The sequence below is a fragment of the Staurois parvus genome, unplaced genomic scaffold (genome assembly GCF_062004578.1).
Source record: "Staurois parvus isolate SC_StPar_1 unplaced genomic scaffold, SC_StPar_1.0 ptg000170l, whole genome shotgun sequence".
Classification (NCBI taxonomy): Eukaryota; Metazoa; Chordata; class Amphibia; order Anura; family Ranidae; genus Staurois; species Staurois parvus.
Genome location: NW_028317966.1, coordinates 4546450 through 4563416, shown reverse-complemented (window position 1 = coordinate 4563416; position 16967 = coordinate 4546450). Strand labels below are relative to the sequence as shown.

General features: G+C 41.5%; 1 protein-coding gene across 2 annotated transcripts in view; it reads left to right on the top strand.

Annotated features, from left to right (window-relative positions):
- The window catches only part of WAPL (WAPL cohesin release factor), a 140768-nt gene that overhangs the window by 38009 nt on the left and 85792 nt on the right, over positions 1-16967 (top strand). Inside the window, exons 3-6 of one of the 2 annotated variants that reach the window (XM_089676483.1) lie at positions 1194-2249; positions 2385-2438; positions 10393-10502; positions 12801-12896. In XM_089676483.1, coding sequence (XP_089532609.1) covers positions 1194-2249; positions 2385-2438; positions 10393-10502; positions 12801-12896 — 1316 coding nt within the window. The remainder of the gene's footprint in view (positions 1-1193; positions 2250-2384; positions 2439-10392; positions 10503-12800; positions 12897-16967) is intronic. The other variant, XM_089676484.1, reaches the window with a different exon arrangement.

Below are 16967 nucleotides of genomic sequence, written 5' to 3'. Positions count from 1 at the left end.
CTGAGCTACAGTTCTGGGGGCCAATCACCGGTGAGGAGGCGGAGCCGAGCAGCCGCGCGAACATCCAGTAGCCGAACCAAAGGAGCAGCCGTGCTTCCTGGACCGGATCGTCGTGGGACCGGAGCCAGAAACAGCCCCTGCCCACTCCTGTACTTAGTGTCCCTTCCGTTGGGGGGGGGGGGCGGCGGCGGCACCACGCCGCCCCCTAAAAAGTGTCAGTATGCCGTATACCGGCGTATAAGACGACCCCCGACTTTTGAGAAGATTTTCAAGGGGTAAAAAGTCGTCTTATACGCCGGAAAATACGGTAGTAATATTTCCCACTCCTCCACGGGTAGGGAAAACTTCCACCAGGAAAAACATGGTATGGAGACAAAAAGAACACCACTGGCTTCTCACAGCATTACGGGGATGCCTCTGGCACCACCACTGGCCTCTCACTTAGCCTTTGTGACAGCCCGGACAGAGGCTTTATTTGCAAATTTCACTTACTCGCTGTTATTCTGCGGAACACTCATGCAATATCATACACTTTAGCGCTAATTTGAGCGGCTTCACTTTTGAGTTTGTCACTATTGTCACTTGTTATTTGGGTTTTGTAATATTGTACAGCGTTGCATTTCATGGTTTTTCATATATATTTTAATTCTATCCTATCTATCTAATCAGCATAAGAATTAAGAATAGTCAATGTTGATTTAGAGAGTGAAGTTCTGCTTCTAAGGAGTATTTTTAATTGCACTTTCTTTGTTTGTTTTTATTCCATCTGCTTTAAAGTATAACTAAAGGCAAAGCTTTTTGGATAGAGTGCAGAGGGATTAGAACACTTGTCAGTTATAGCTGTCTGTGCCCCTGTTAAAAGATTCACCGCCTCTATTTGTCTTGTTTTTATCCTTTTCATTGAAAGTAAAAGAAATCCAAACTTTTGGGTTATCCCCAGAAAAGTAATGGGAAAATCCTGTCCCCAAGGAATTCCTTTAATTTGCAGGGATTTCCTCTCACTTCCTGTTTGACTATGGAACACGAAGTGAAGAGAAATCTCCACTATGGAAAAAAAAAATTTACGGGTTATAACCCTCCGTTACTTTATCCAAAATGGGCGGAAGAAAGCTTTACCCATAGTTCTACCTTAAGGAAAATAAACACGATTTAATTTTTATTTTTAATCTCATATGTGTTTTTCCTTGTTTTAGGCAATCTGCATAGTTTTACAGAAGACAAAAATAGTTATTTTCCAAAGAAGTCTGATAATGACAGCAAAAAATCTACAAGCATGTTACCTTCAGGCCTTTCTACTAAATCCTGCAACAGCAGCAAGCTACCTGTGGAGTCAATCATCTCTGATTTTGCCACAGAGACAGATGACTGGGGAACAGACTCTCCAGAACAAAATGAGGAGAACAGAAGCTCTCAAAACCTATTGCTGTATGATTGGGATGAATTGACTCAAGAAAATTCATATGTTCCCAATTTTGATTCCATTGAGGATGAAGGTTGTCCTTTTGAACCCAAAGCTGAAGATGATTGTCAGCTTGCTATAGAACAAATGGATGATCCAGAAGAGCAAACTAGCGAGGATGTGCTTCAAGGTGGTGTCAAACTTGGTAATTGTAGGACATATTGTAGATCTAACAAGGCAAGATCTTCACAAGGTTCCTCCAGTTTCGACAGACTTTTAGATGGCTCAAGCTTTTCAATGGCCAAATCTAACAATGCCACAGAAAGAACAAGCACTGTGAATAGAAGCAGTGGGACCAAAACCACTGGACGGACTAGAGATTATACAGTTCTGCATCCGTCTTGTCTCTCAGTATGTAATGTTACCATCCAGGATAGCATGGAAAGAGGTATAGATGAGTTCACTGCAAGCCCTACAACAGATTTAGGGGAAGCAGGGCGTCTTAGAAAGAAAGCTGATCTTGCAACAGCAAAAACAACCACACGATTTCGTCCTGGCAATATCAAGTCCAAAAAAGATGCCAAATTGGAGTTCTTTGGTTTTGATGACCAAGATGATGGCTGCAGTGAGGAAGGAGGTTCTAAGCCACTTGGGCAGTCTAGCTATAGAATTAAATATTTTGGCTTTGATGACTTGAGTGAAAGTGATGATGAAGAAGATGATAATGGTTGGCATCAAAAAGAAAGGAAGTTAAAGAAGAAAGCAATGAGTGCCGATGTCACCTTAGTGTCTGATATGCCAAGCTCAGGAGTTAAAAATATACAGAATATTGACTCTTCCAATAATATTGGTAAGAATTGTTTTTTATTTAGTGGTTTGATTTTTATTTTGGGTGGGGTTATGCACAAAAATTGTAAAATCTGGTGAAGTATTTTATTGAATATATATTGAAAGCAAAATGCAAATTTTACACCACATTTTACAGACAAAAAGCCCACAATTCAAACAAGCAGCAGTACAGACCCAAGCAAAAACCAAGGTAAGTGAATCACTGGTTATTACTGCAATAAGCCTTTACTAGGTGGTGGGCTCACTCTTTACCTGTGTTTTCTGGATCTTCCTGCTCAATCATCTGTGCGTGTACAGTCTGCAGTTAACAATATAATTTATAGCCCTTCAGAGGGTCTGTATAGTTTTATTGAGTTGTTGAGTCCTAATAGCTATTATCTTAATTGTGTGGTACAATACACACAGAACTTATTTCTAGTTCGTGAGTTATATGCAGGCTACCTTCAGGTGATTGGGCACTGGCAAAAAAGTTGTTTGAGCTGCCCTTGGAGTGCACCCATATAAGCCTGTCTTCTTCATAACACTTCAGTGTTTTGCTAGTGTCTTTAGGTGATGGACCTTTTAACAAGTATGTGAAGGACTTGAACCTGATGGACTTGAACAAGTATGTGATCTGCAGGGTCGTGAGTAAATGCAATTGGTGCCTCATTCTCCCTAGCACCCATAGCATTTACTTGTTCATTTATTCCTCTTTACGTGAGATTGTTTGTCTAGGCTCCTCCGTATGGATTTTTTTTCTTTTTCTTTCTCCCAGTCATCCCCTATTTGTATCTGGGATCCCCGGTGGCTTAGGCATGCTGCACCTGCATGAGACTGTGCAGCAGTAATTTTGGGCTTCCTCAGTCAGAGTACATAAATCTCTGACTGCAATGCAGATCTCTTCAGAAAATGTCTGGAAGTCAATGGATGGGGGAATAAGACCCCGGCTACACTAGGAGTGTGTGTGGACACCATTGTTATTTCCTCCTACTCTCCCTTCATGTCTCCATAAGGTTGTAGTGAGTACCCTGTACAGCACAGGAGGAGAATGGGTCAGGGACGTCTGCAGTTCTTAACTGTACAGGTGACCTCGTCCCCTCAGGAGTTGAAACTTCCCATCCTGGATCTGAAAGCCATCTGATTATCTCTACAACACTGGACCTGCTTTCTGCAAGGTCAGCCAGTCAGGATACAGTCGAACAATTGGTCAGAGGATTGGTCTTTGACAGAAATCTTGAAAAATCTCTGGGTGCAAAGTTTGAAACACCAGATGTGTGGCTATCTTGACCTCCAGGTTCAAGCTGAACAAAATTGTAGTAAAGACCAGGCATCCACTAGCCTGTCTGCAGTTCAAGGAATCACTAGAACGAATATGAAGGTTTATGCCTTTTCTCCAATGAAGATCCTCCCTCTGTGGCCATGTAAGATAGAGGAAAGGGTTCTGGTGATTCTTGTCACATTAAATTGGCTTAGAAGGATGTGGTACACAGACATACTTTTAACTTCTGGTAAATTTGCCTTTCCCTCATCCAAACTGACCCGACTTTCTGGCCCATGGCCACCTATTCCATCCTACTTCTCAGTCACTGGCTTTAAGGGCATGACTGTTAGTGGAGTCCCAAGGAATACTCTATCATTCATATTTTGGCCTTTCTTCAGTCTGGTCTTCACCATCTGGCCCAGAGTACCTTGATGGGATATATTTGTTTTAACCATTCTATTTTAGAAGCCTCTTGCCTTGCAACCCCTTAACAAGATGTTTCTTTAGGGAGTTGCTCATATTTATCCTCCAGTTCAACCTCCTGTGTCACCTTGGGATCTCAACCTGGTGCTCTCTATACTTCAGATACCTCTCTTTGAACCAATTAATGATATTCCTTTGGAGAACATGACTTGTAATGTTGTCTTTTTGGTATCCATTACACCTCTTAGGTGTATTTCTGGGATGGCAGGATTTTTTTTTCTTTTTTCCTTTTCAAAGTAGTCTATCCATCTTAATGAGGACATTTCTTCCTTCCTTCCTGGCAAGGAAGTTGCCCTACATTGCCTGAATGTGCTCAGGACTTTCAGGGTCTGCCTGGCAGGCACAATCTCTATTTGCAAGATTGAGTCTCTTTGCCCTTCCTGTGGGCTCTTGTAAACATCCTCCTGTTTCCCAATCCGCCATTGCCAGGTGGATCAGGCAACTTATCTCTAAGGCCTGCACCCTTAGGCCTGTTTCAAACAGGCTTCAGCTTGTAAAAGTAGTGTGAATAGCAAGCTTTAGAATAGAAACTTTCAGACCATTTCCAAAGCTATTGGCTAGCTTTAAGCCGCTTTCTCTAAGCTGTTAAAGTGTCTCTCAGCTCCTGTTTGAAAATATTATACATCGATCTTAATGGGAGTGTTGGTTGTCACTTTAAGCAGGCTACGGCAGGCTTTCAACAAGCTTCTAGTAATGCTGATACATGATAGCAGCTTGTTTTTAAAGTGGCAGTCAGCACTGCCATTAGGATCTGTGTTTCAACATATACCAGTTTGAGCTTAAGGGTACTTTAAAGCTTTAACAAAGCTTTGCGGATCCTGACCTTAAAGTCGGGATCCTTGTAGACCATGGACTGGCTCTGTAACGTCAACTGGCAACAGGCTTAGCTGTCACAGAAATAAAAGAAGTACTGCAAAAAAGAGATGTGGCCATACTTCTCTTAACAGTAAATGAACTCTAAGGGAGAAGTATGGGAATTGAAAAAATAAACATACTTGTGCAACACACATTGCTGTGATGCTGCAGCTGTTCCCCACCACCTCTAAGTCTGAGAATTGAGAGATCACATAAGGTCATTCTCAATATCGCAGGTCATTAACCGCCTTCCAACCGCCATATAAGGAAATGAGGGCATCATATGACGTCCTCTCACTCTAGCGGTGCATGTGCACCCCCGGGGGCGCGCGTTGATTGGTGTTACCCTGTTCCCTGGGACAAAGCGGATCACCAATCGCAGTGAAGAGCCGATGACACAGGCTATATCATGTGATCAGCTGTGTCCAATCACAGCTGATCGCAGGTAAATAGGAAATGCCGGTTATCGGCAGTCTCCTCCTCACGCTGACAGCCTGAGGAGATCCGGTAAGCGGCATTCCTCAGAGGGGACGTCTACACAGATCATCAGGGCACTGATCATCAGTGCCCTGATTGTCAGTGTAGTCCCATCAGTGCTGCCTTTCAGTGCCCACCAGTGATGCCCATCAGTGCAGCCTCATTAGCATACATCAGTGAAGGAGAAAAATTACTTATTTACAAAATTTTATAACTGAAACTAATTTTTTTTTTTATCAAAATGTTCAGTTATTTGTAGTTTACAAACAAATGAATTCTGCGCTGCCACTAGTAAGTGAATGTGTCACACTACGTTCGTGGTAGTGGCCCACACATAAACATGAACCTCTATATCAGAGGTGTCAAACTGGTGTCCCTCCAGCTGTTGGGAAACTACAAGTCCCATCATACCTCTGCTTTTTGGAGTCATGCTTGTAACTGTCAGTCTTGCAATGCTTCATGGGACTTGTAGTTTGGAAACAGCTGGAGAGCCACCAGTTTGACACCCGTGCTCTATATCATATAAACTTAAAAGTGCCCCTCCTCAGAATCTTGATACAACTTTATAATAGGGTGAATAGTTCTATATCCTACGTGCTTAGACTAATAATGTCAATTGTTTTTCATAAGTGAAATATTATTTGATTAGTGCACCAATCATGAACATCAATTCTCCCAATATAAATCAATGCCTTCAAAAGCTCAAACTATAAATCTGCATAAACACAGTGCACTTGTATGCAAATTTTATAGTTCCCATCTACCAATAACAACATTCAAATATTTAGTCCTAGTGTGGTATTGCTAGCAGCAGCCAGTTTATTTCCACATTAACCACAGTCCACTGCGCAGGCTTCACTTCTATATTTGTAGTGTAGCAAAAGATATAAAAAAAACCCAGTGGTGATTAAATATCACCAAAAGAAAGCTCTGTCCCAAAAATAATTATAAAAATTTTGTTTGGGTATGGTGGTGCATGACCGCGCAATTGTCATCCAAAGTGTGACAGCACTGAAAATTGGCCTGGGCAGGAAGGGGGTAAAAGTGCCTGGTAGGCAAATGGTTAATACTACAAGTTCATCTGCTGTGGTGGCAGACAGTACTTGTAGATTATTAATTCAGATTCCTGTGAATGCATGATGTGGCCGGAGCCCCACACAGCTGTGCCATTTTCAAAATGTGACTGCGGGTAGAGGATCCCCTGCCTGCTGTCACAGAGAGGGGTGCTCTGGCAGAAGGAGGCGGATGCTTAGGAGCATGTTACATGTTGAACCCTAAACATGGGTGTAGCATGCAACGTGATCCTAAAGGTGAACTTATCCTTTAAAGCAGAGCTTTTCTCGCATTCTATTCAGCACTGCGGTGTCCCAGAGCTCCCTGTCAGTCGCTGTCATCTTTGGATGGTTTGCTTCTGGATATTGATCTCTGGCCATTTTTCATTGGGTAGGCCCAGATGAGGTCACTCCTGTCCATTCGTGGAAGTGCATTCATCTTGGCATTGTTGAAATTGTACACTGGAGTTGCACGTGATATAGAATTGGCAGGCAAGTCAGAGTTACTCTGTTTTTAGCATCCCCAGCAGCCCTCCAGACGTGGTATACCAAGAAATACAGGTAACCTAGCTGGACCTAGCGCACAACACATACTGCAAAATATAATAAAAGCTGTACTACAGAGGCCTGGTGCTGGAAAGCCCAGGAAACACTTATCTGGTGGAAAGTGCAGGAGCAGATTTGTCTTTTAAGCGTGTATACTTTTGCCATCAGATTTCTTCTCTATTAAGCGACTTGGAAGCGGGGTATCGTTTGCGAGGTCCTGAGGACAGGACAAATAGGGAATCCATCTGATTGAAGTTATAGCTTTGAGGTGCACACTAGTAATGTTATGTCCAGAAAATTGAGAGTTTTCCTTTTGGATGGTTGATCTATGTCATTAAAGTTATAGACTGATACTACTATAGACTGAAGAAAAGACAGTCTTGGGCATAAGACCGCCTTGTCATTAAGAATGAGGAATGGCTTTTTAAAAGCGCTGCCAACTCAGTCATGTTTTAATGGACATGATGACAACCAAAGAGTACTTTGCAGGAGATTTTGTCTAAGGGGATGAAGCAGTTGAATGGAAATTTCTCATGGCATGTTTTAGGGCATCCACACGGGAGAAGAGCAGAAGGTAGTTGCTGTGACTGCTTCAGTAAAGCATGGTGCTGGGATACAGGATTCTCTTGATCATTGCCCTATTCAGTTGGCTGCAGTTTGATATACTGAAATTGCAGCAAGAACTGTTTGAGAGGCTGGACCTGCAAAACTAAAGAGCCTTTGAGAGCATCTAAAATTTTTGGATTTGCAGAATCCTTGAATGAAGTATCATCTTCAGTTGGTACTGTGAGAATTTTAAGACTGAGACTGCAGGAACATCTATAGGAACAGCCCACTTCTTGTGAACGCTCTTTCCACTGACTGCAGTTGAGCATAGATTGCCCATTCTATTTGTTAAAGAACAGAGAATGTTCTGTGTTTTTTTTTTTATCTCTGTAGCCAAGAGGGCTTGGTGAGGCAGAGGACAATCAAGAACTACAATGCCAAGGCATTTTTACACGGCAGTAGTGAACGTGCCCACATTAGCAAACTTGTGAAGCTCCTGCTTCAGTTGGACGAGTGTTGGGAAGAAAAATCTTTCACCACCTCCTTAACAGTGATTCTATATTCCCTTCTGTGTCTTACTCTTCTAAAGCAGGCATATATCTGTATCCAACTGTGGTAGATACAGAGGAGCTGTTGAAGGAGCATGGTGTTAGCCCTGGATGAAGATGGCTGTATTAGGACCATTAGTTGTCTGAGGAATTGTGACATTTACATTACATAGACATTTCTGCTTTCGTCAGGTGGTTGGTTGCGTGCCTGTGACAAAGTTAGAGTATGGGAGTAGGATGCAAAATATAATGCAAGTATGTCCAGAAGGAGTACACAGCAACCCAGATGTAGACCATCCTGTTCAGCAGGGACTGGTCGAGTTTCAATCCATGTATGGACAGGCTGGTTGTACACAAGCCGATCTGCTGATCGACTTGTGTACAGCTGGCCTGTCTGGTTTTTCCCGTAGTGATCAGTGGCAGCAGCTATACCTGGCAACACTGTGTACTGATGGCAGAGAAGTCTCTGCTGTTGGTACACGGTAGCACAGCTGTAGTGATTCCCCCATTCATCTTGTGTCAAATTTTTTCATTTTTTCCCAACCTGCCGGTTTAATGAAAAAAAAAAAAGAATGAATGAATGGCCAGCTTTAGTGCGTTTTTTGCCTCATACATTAGGTAATGCTTAATTTTGGGTGCAAAAGACCACAAATACTGAATTTTTCATAAAATATTGATATATATTTTTTTTCCTCATGTTAATGCCATGGTAGTAAACTCAGTCTTTAATAGCGGTCTTACCATTTGTTGACCCTTTTGATCTGGGGTTCGCTTATCTTAACCACTTGCCGTCCACCTGCTGCTTATAAACGGAAGGACGGTGGCACTCCAGGGGCGGATTGCCGCTCATAAACGGCAACTGCCATTTTTAGCTGTGCGCGCTCTTTGGGAACGTGCAGCACCGCGATTCAGTGCCCGCTGTGTCCTTTGGACACAGTGAAACACCGATCGTCGGACGGGACCTCTGTACGAGGTCCCAGTCATGTGATCAGTGATCACATGCAAAGTAGTAAGCAAGATGTCACTTGTGACATCATTGCTTACTACGTGTGAAATCTGTGAATGATCACAGAGGTCACATGGTACAAGGCTATTCACAACAGCCTTGTACCATGTGACAAGCTGTGACAAATCACAGCTCACTCAGTAGTTCTCAATGGCTGCAAGAATGCAGACAGAGAGAAAGAGAAATGATTGCTTTTACATCCTATATGGGTGTAAAAGCAATCAGTGTAAAAAAAAAAAAAAAACCTTCATCACCCCCCACAAGTAGTACAGTGTCACCATGGTGACACTGCTGCTAGGGTGACAGTATGTAAAAAAAAAAAAAATTAAAAATGAAAAAGATTTATGATGAAAGATTATTTGCAAAATTTTATAAGAAAAACACTTTTTTTTCAAAATTTCTGGACTTTTTCATTTACATAGCAAAAAAAATTAAAATCCCAGCGGTGAATAAATACCACCAAATAAAGCTTTATCTGTTTCAAAAAAATGGTAAAAAATTCATATGAGTACAGTGTTGCATGACCGCACAATTGTCATTCAGAGTGTGATAGCGCTGAAAGCTGAAAATTGCCCTGGACAGGAAGGGAGTAAAAGTGTCCGGACTGGAAGTGGTTAAGGACTTAATTTGCCTGACTTGTGGCTATTTGCCACATGCTATGTCTTTGTACACCTATAGCATTTCATTGATCATAAGGATGAATGGGTTAATAGAACTTATACCAGAAGTCAAAGTGGTGAAGTTCAGTACCAGAAGAGTGCAATCAAGTTTTTTGTCCTAATTTAAACTAATAACAGGCACCCAGTGTTTTTTTTTTTTTTTTTTTTTTCTAAAGCAGGATTTTACTTTAAAAGGCTAAAATTGCAAAGCCGCTATCTTTGAATGTATGGTAAAGCCTCAGTTCACACTATGAATCACATGTGAATTGCACAGGAATTGCACTGTATTCCTGTGCAATTCACATGCGATTCAGTGTGGTGCGATTTGAGCTTATTCATTTTGAATGGGCTCAAATTGCACTGCATTGCACCAAAGACGTGCATGCATGTTTTTTTCTTTGTATTGCAACTGGATTACATGGTGGTTTTTGTACCATGTGATCCTGTGCAGGCAAATGCACTGCATTTGCAACCTGTGTTTGGCGTGTTAACATTGAAACCTTCACAGATCAGGTGGAATGCAATGCAGGAAACGCGCACAAGTCATGACGTTTCCTGCACCGCGTTAGTATGAACCTAGACTAAATGATCTGTGCTTTGTTGGTGCACACCATTTGTTAGAGCCTTGTAGTTTGGCTCTATTACATAGATGTTCCATGTTTTAGTGCCTTCTGTACAAGTTTTTTGGTTTTATTGTATTGTGAGCTTTGTTTATGTTTTGAAAAACTTTAGAGTCTGGAGACGATCTGTATGCTCTACCTGAAATCTTCAAAAAGCCTGCAAGTAGACCAGGAGATAAAAGCAGAGATGGAGCTCGAAAGATATTCAGTGGACCTAAACGGGTAAAATATCTCTCCTTCTGTTCTTGTTAACTGTATTTAGGCATGCTGTCTGTACTGAAATTTTTTTTTTATTATTATTGTAATCTTCATAGAGATTAACCTGTCTTTATTTTTTTGTAAAGAGCCAGTTTTCACTTTTTTAGTGAATATTAACAGTTTGTGGTGGTGGGTGTAGTAGTAGGAAGTAGATTGTAAGCCCCAACTGAAGGGGAGATCATCACTCATATGCTCTAGCAATTCATGTAAATGCCCAACGTTGGTGGGCTTACTCTGAGCTGAATATGGGTGACAGTATTTAACCAGTTTCTGCTTGTAGGATGTCATATGACGTCCTCGGGTTGTAAGGCATTGGAGGCCAGAGGAGAGATTTGGGGTCTAATAGGTCTCTCCATAAAGTGGGACCGGTCATGGTCCATGTTTTCACAAAGGATGTTGTTCGTGGGGTTTCAGAGATTCCTCTTCATTTCCGGTCCCATAGCCCATCAGGAAGTGACAGGAAATCCCTGCAAAGCAAGGGAATTCCTTGGGGACATTCAACTGCAATAGCCCAGCAGGGGGGGATATGTCCACCTATGACCTTTATTTGTGGATGGAGGAATCTTTTTAGATTTTTCATTTTATTCTTTTCTTGAGCTGACAAGGCCATACAGTGTTAGAATTCTATCTGATATAGAATCTGTCAAAATTGTAACAGGGTATGAAGAAATTGTAATAATGTTGGAGAAAATTTACAGCACACGCTAATTTTGGTTGCATAAATATTAACGTGAATGTACAAATTGTTATGGGTAAAGTTCCACTTTAAGTTGGTCCCTCCAACTTTGTTCTTAGAGGAGCTTTGGTCAAGTATAAAAAAAAAAAAAAAAAATTCTGCAGCCTCTGACTTTTAATATACAGACACTTACTAGCCCAGGGATCCGACACTGTCACCACCCAGGCTGTTTCTTACCCAGTGCTGCAAGCTTTCTTGTAGCAAGCTGGTTGTGGCTGCCTGGCGTTTCACAGCTGGCTTCCCAATGCACATCTGCAAGATGAGCTGTGCTTTCTCAATGGTCCTGCAATGCAATCTCCTAGGATGGGATCTCCAAACTTTCTAAACAAAGGGCCAGCTTACTGTTCTTAAGACTTTAGGGGGGGCAGAGTGGCCAGTGGGAGTAGAAAATGTCCCAGAGAAAGTGGGAGTAAACAAAACGGTGCTTGTAGTCAGTGGAAGGAGGAATAGTGTCCAATCATTTGGTATTAGTTGGAGAAATAGTGCCCTATCACTGGTATTAGTTGGAGAAATAGTGCCCCATGACCGGTATTAGTTAAAGAAATCATGCCCCATGACTGGTATTAGTTGGAGAAATAGTGCCCCTTAATTGCTGTTGGTTGGAGGAATAGTGCCCCTTAATTGTTGTTGGTTGGAGGAATAGTGCCCCATCATTGATGTCAGTGGAATGAATAGTGCCCCATCATTGGTATCAGAGGGAGTATTGTTCCCCATAATTGGTATTCGTTGTGGGAATAGTGCCTAATTGTTTATATCAGTGGGATGAATTGTGCCTCATCATTTGTGTCCGTGGAAGGAAAAATGCCCCATTGTTAGTGTCCGTGAAAGGAATGGTTCCCCACTGTTGGTGCCAGTGTAAGAAATGGTGCTTCCTTGTTTGTGTCAGGCGAAGGAAAAATACCTGAGGGCCGGTTAGAGGCAAGCAAAGGGCCACAGTTTGGAGACCACTGTCCTAGGACATGTGATGTGCTCCAGGAGGTTAGGGGGGGGGGGGGGTCATCTGAACTTCCGCTCTGCAGAGCAGAGGTTAGAAGAATGGGATAGGGTACCTTACAGAAATAGGTGACTGCTCCCAGAAAGAGAGAACATATATATATATATTTTTTTTTTTTTTACAATAGCGAGAGAGGAGGAGATGTGGAGGAAGATAAGTGGAATTTCCCTTTTTCAGGTGAACTTCCACTGTACGTTTTGCTCTCAAAGTGTTGGAAGGATGGGGTGGCCTGAATGCTCACAAAGACTCAGTCCTGGGATCTCGGTGGTGAAACTTTGGTGGCAGTATTTGCTTGAGTAGTACGGTTTTTGCCAAGCTTTTCTCATAGCAGAGAAAGACCTGCTTCTTTCACTTTTCCATTTGAGTAGGCTTTTTTAAGATCCCAGGATTTGTTTTTCAATTGACTAATAAAAAAAAAAATGCTAGTCCTTAATTATGAAATTGTTTTATATTGGTAATTTTAAACCAGTTATATGAGTAAATTAAATTGTTGGTAATTTAGATCTTTAATTTTTTTTTTTTTTTCTTTCAGTCTCCAACAAAAGCTGTCTATAATGCAAGACACTGGAACCAGCCAGAGTCTGATGAGCTCCCAGCTGTGCCAGTTTTTAAAGCTCAGTCTGCACCAGTAAGTTTTTAGTTTGTTGGGTTTTTTTTTTCCCCTCCCAAAAGTACTTGGATACATTTTCTGGTAATATGTAGAAATGTATGTACTGTTGCACAATATGCTTGAGGTATTCTCACAAACTGCTGAACTTTTTTCAGGACTTGAGCCCTTCTTAAATACTCGCTTGAGTTTGTAACACCTTGGCTGTAGAGCTTGATCTCTTTAATTTGTATTTGGTTTTTCGGGCTCTTCTGAGTTGGTTATTGTGTTTATGAGCCCAGATTCACAATCCGACTTTGTTGTAGAATAATATTTATCACATTTTTACAGTGCAAAGGCCTATACAATCTAGTTAAATGTTACCCCCTCAGGTGAAGCTGCACAGCTGTTTGTAAATAGTTTTGATCTTTCAGATTTTGTCTGAGCCCTGGTTCACATATATTTGAATTGAAAGCATTTTGAACTGACGTGGCGTGAACCTGCAGCCTCTTCTTTTTAGCCAGAACACGTTTGTGTATGCCAGTCGCAGCACAATTTCTAAAATGGTCAGTTATGACTAATTACTACATGGGTTATGGTGGAACCTTCAGGTGCATGGACACTGCCCAGAAAGAATGGCTGGAATCCCTTACTCAGGCCTAATCCCTCCCAGGTCAACAGCCTCAGTTTTGTGCTAGTGTTTGAAGGTGATGGATGCTTTCCTGAGTCTCTCTGCAAATATGTTCTTTGGGGAATCTCTTGGCCTGTACCTAAAACCCCTATCTGGGCAGAGGAGGGCCCTATCCAGATCGATCACTATGACCATAATGCCAAGAGAGACTGTACCCAGACCTCAGCATTCAAGAGCAGGCATGACCTGTAATGTCTGCTGTTTGAAGTTAGATCCTGCAGACCACAATCGTGTGTGTGTGTGGGTGGGCCACAGCACGATTTCCAAAAGGGGCAGGTTCACATTCAGCCCGGTTCTGGTGCAATTTCCAATGTCATACACTTTAAGAATTTGTATTGGAAACGCACCTAAACCACTGAACAAAGTCGCACCGGACAGGGCTGAAATCGCTCTATCAAAACCGACCTGCACATATGTGAACCTGGGCTGAAACTGTAGGGTCTGTTTATAAAGGAAATCATAAATGTGTCTATAAAGTTGTATGCTTTTACTGATGTGAATTGTGCTCTGCTGGCTTTTGAAGTATGAAGTTGGCTGAGCGCTATAAAAATGGATGGGGAAGCTGGGAAGATGTCTCGGTCACTTGAAATGTCAGTCACATAACTAGTTGCTGTCTTTAAAGCCACTATCCCTCTCTGCTGTGTTAAACAGGGAGAACTCTCAGACTCCACATCACATCCTGCGTTTTATGAATGGGTTGTAAAATGCAGGCCATGGTGTACATAACTCTGCGGTTAATAACGGAGAATGCATATTGATTACGTTTGTTTTATAGATGAATCCATACATCTGACTTTGTATGGTCAGCATTATTAAATGTTAACTGAAGATGATTTTTTTTTTTTTTTTTTTTTTTTAATAAAAGAGGACAAACTAAAGTATGATTTTAACTTAGAAGTCCAAAAATAGATAAAAAAAAATGTATGCTATAATTATACAACATGTTGTTTGTGCTATGTTTTATATGGGGATAATTATTGTCACTAAGTTTTATAATCAACGTATTCATTTGTTTGCCCTTCATTTGCTTTTTGAATATTAATTCAAATTGAATCATGATGTAATAATGAGTTGTAAAGTATGCAATTCTTACACTTTGCCTCAAGTAGGGAAGGCAGTCTATTAAACATCCATCCAAAATTTCCGAACTGATGTGCACAAAGCCCTCTATGCTCTGCATGCTTGCATTTGAATCCACACTGACTTAAGTTTGTCATCTCTACCCCAACCCTTGTTAAAAGTCCTAAAACCACTTGGCAGCCTGTGAGTTCATAACATTGAGTCAGACGCTAAGCCTCTCTGCTTGACCAGTGAAGCCATTTTTTTTTTTTTTTTTTTTTTGCAGAGCTTCATTCCAGAGAATGCAAATGTTTTGGCAGATAACCTTTTTTCTTTTGCTGCCTCTATCAAGTCTTCCAGTGTTTCTCACTCTTATTGGAGCTTTACTAAAATAATAGAATTATAGTACCCAGGTTGAAATGTTTAAAGGAAAATATAATCCTTGTTGAAGCAACAGAAATAAATATTCAGTCAAGCATCATGTGGTATTAAATCCCAAAACAAAAATGTAATATAGTGCAGTTTACCAATCCTTCGATGTGGTGTCTGCTTTGGTTTTTTTTTTGTTTTGTTTTTTTTTTTGTTTTGATTTTCCTTTATTTCACCTAGTAATCCAGCCAGTAACACTTTCTGTCTTAAGGTGTTAGCATTCAGGATGAGATTGTAAACCAGACACTTGCAGCATTTTCAGTCTGGGGGGAGGTTCTTGTTAGGCTAGCAGATTTAGATAGACTCGACTAAGAAATTGTATCTGAGCTCCAGCTAACACTTTATAAGCAGTTACAGTAAACATTTTTTTTTTTTTTTCTTTTTTAAAATAAAGTAATTGTATGTAGTAATTACTACATGGGTTATGGTTTCACAGGGATGTTCAATTCCTATCGCCCGATGCCTGGGACATGAAGTTCTGGGCGCTGGGCAGGTAGTTTTTTTTTTTTTTCCTTGCCCTTATCCCTGCTGCGGTGGGCAAGCAGCAGGGCTCACCTGTCAGGTGGAAGCATTTGGGCAGCAGTGCTGCCGCCCGAGTGCTTCCACACAGCCCACAGTGTCAGGCTCTCCCCCTCTATATGTCCCGAGCTCCACTTGCCCATCCTCGGGCCCGAGACTGGTTCGGTGAGTGCCATGGTATGTGGTATAGGGGATGGAGGAGGAGAAGCTGACACATCCTTCTGATCCGGAAGTGAAGTGACGTCACTTCCGGGTCCCTGTTCGACAGATTCACGGTCATTGAGGCTGGGAAAGAATGTAATGCGGTGCGATGTGCACCACATTATATTCAGTGTAGTACAGGGGAGACATGCAGGGTCTTTTAGACCCTGCATGTCTCAAAAAGGAGAGCCTGTCACCAAAAATCATCACTTGGGACTTTGTCCTGTATGTCATTTAAAAAAATAAAGGAAGTTACACCCAAGCATATAACACATCCAAATTTTTCAAGGCCCCCCCCCCCCCACTCCCATGTATGTACGCTCGTACAAACGTAAAAGCACATACTCGGGCACCTACTTATGAAAATGTGGGTTGTGATACACGTTACATATCGCCGTGCATGCCTGAGTGAGAGCAATAATTCTACCACCAGACCTCCTCCATATACTATACTGATGCCCTATAAGGGGCTTTAAAAGTGTTGCATACAGAAAATATAGGGTACTAAAGTTTGTTGCCATTTCACAAGCACAATCATGTTTAAGGTTTGATATGTTGGATACCTGTTTTACTTGATGCAAAATCATCTTTTATATTTTACACAAAATTGGATAATTTATTGCTTTTTGTACCCTCAAATTAACTTGTGTATTTTTTACTGAAATTTTGTGTTTCCTAGACCTCTGATTTCAGAAAATATATAATGTTTAGGGGGTTTGTTTCATCTTCAGGCCTAAAACGATTTTCATCTTCAGGCCTAAAACGCAAAACCAGCTCTGGCAGTGAAAGGGATAAAGGATAAGTCTGACACTCCCCTTTCCTGGTGAGCAGCCAATCTGTGCTCACTACACTGGAAGGTCTCTCCCCTCCCTGCTAGTCACCCAGTGTCATGCTGGAGACAGACAGGCAGGGAGGGGAGGAGGAGATGAACAGCGCAATGTTAACAGTATTAAACTGTTAAGTCGCCATAAAACCCCTTTTGTTTTTAAAAGCCCCAGACATTACTTAAAGCAGATTTAAATACAGTTTTGGTTAAAATTCATGTTTTTTTATCAGGACAAGTAGATTGTCATGAGTGACAAATAGATTGGGACACCAATTTAGTCCCTGGACAAGTTGTTCTTTCAAAAATGTCCACACCCCTATTCCCACCTTTAAATGAATGAACACTGGACAGAAAAAATGGCTGGAATCTCTTTCCTGGGCATAACTCC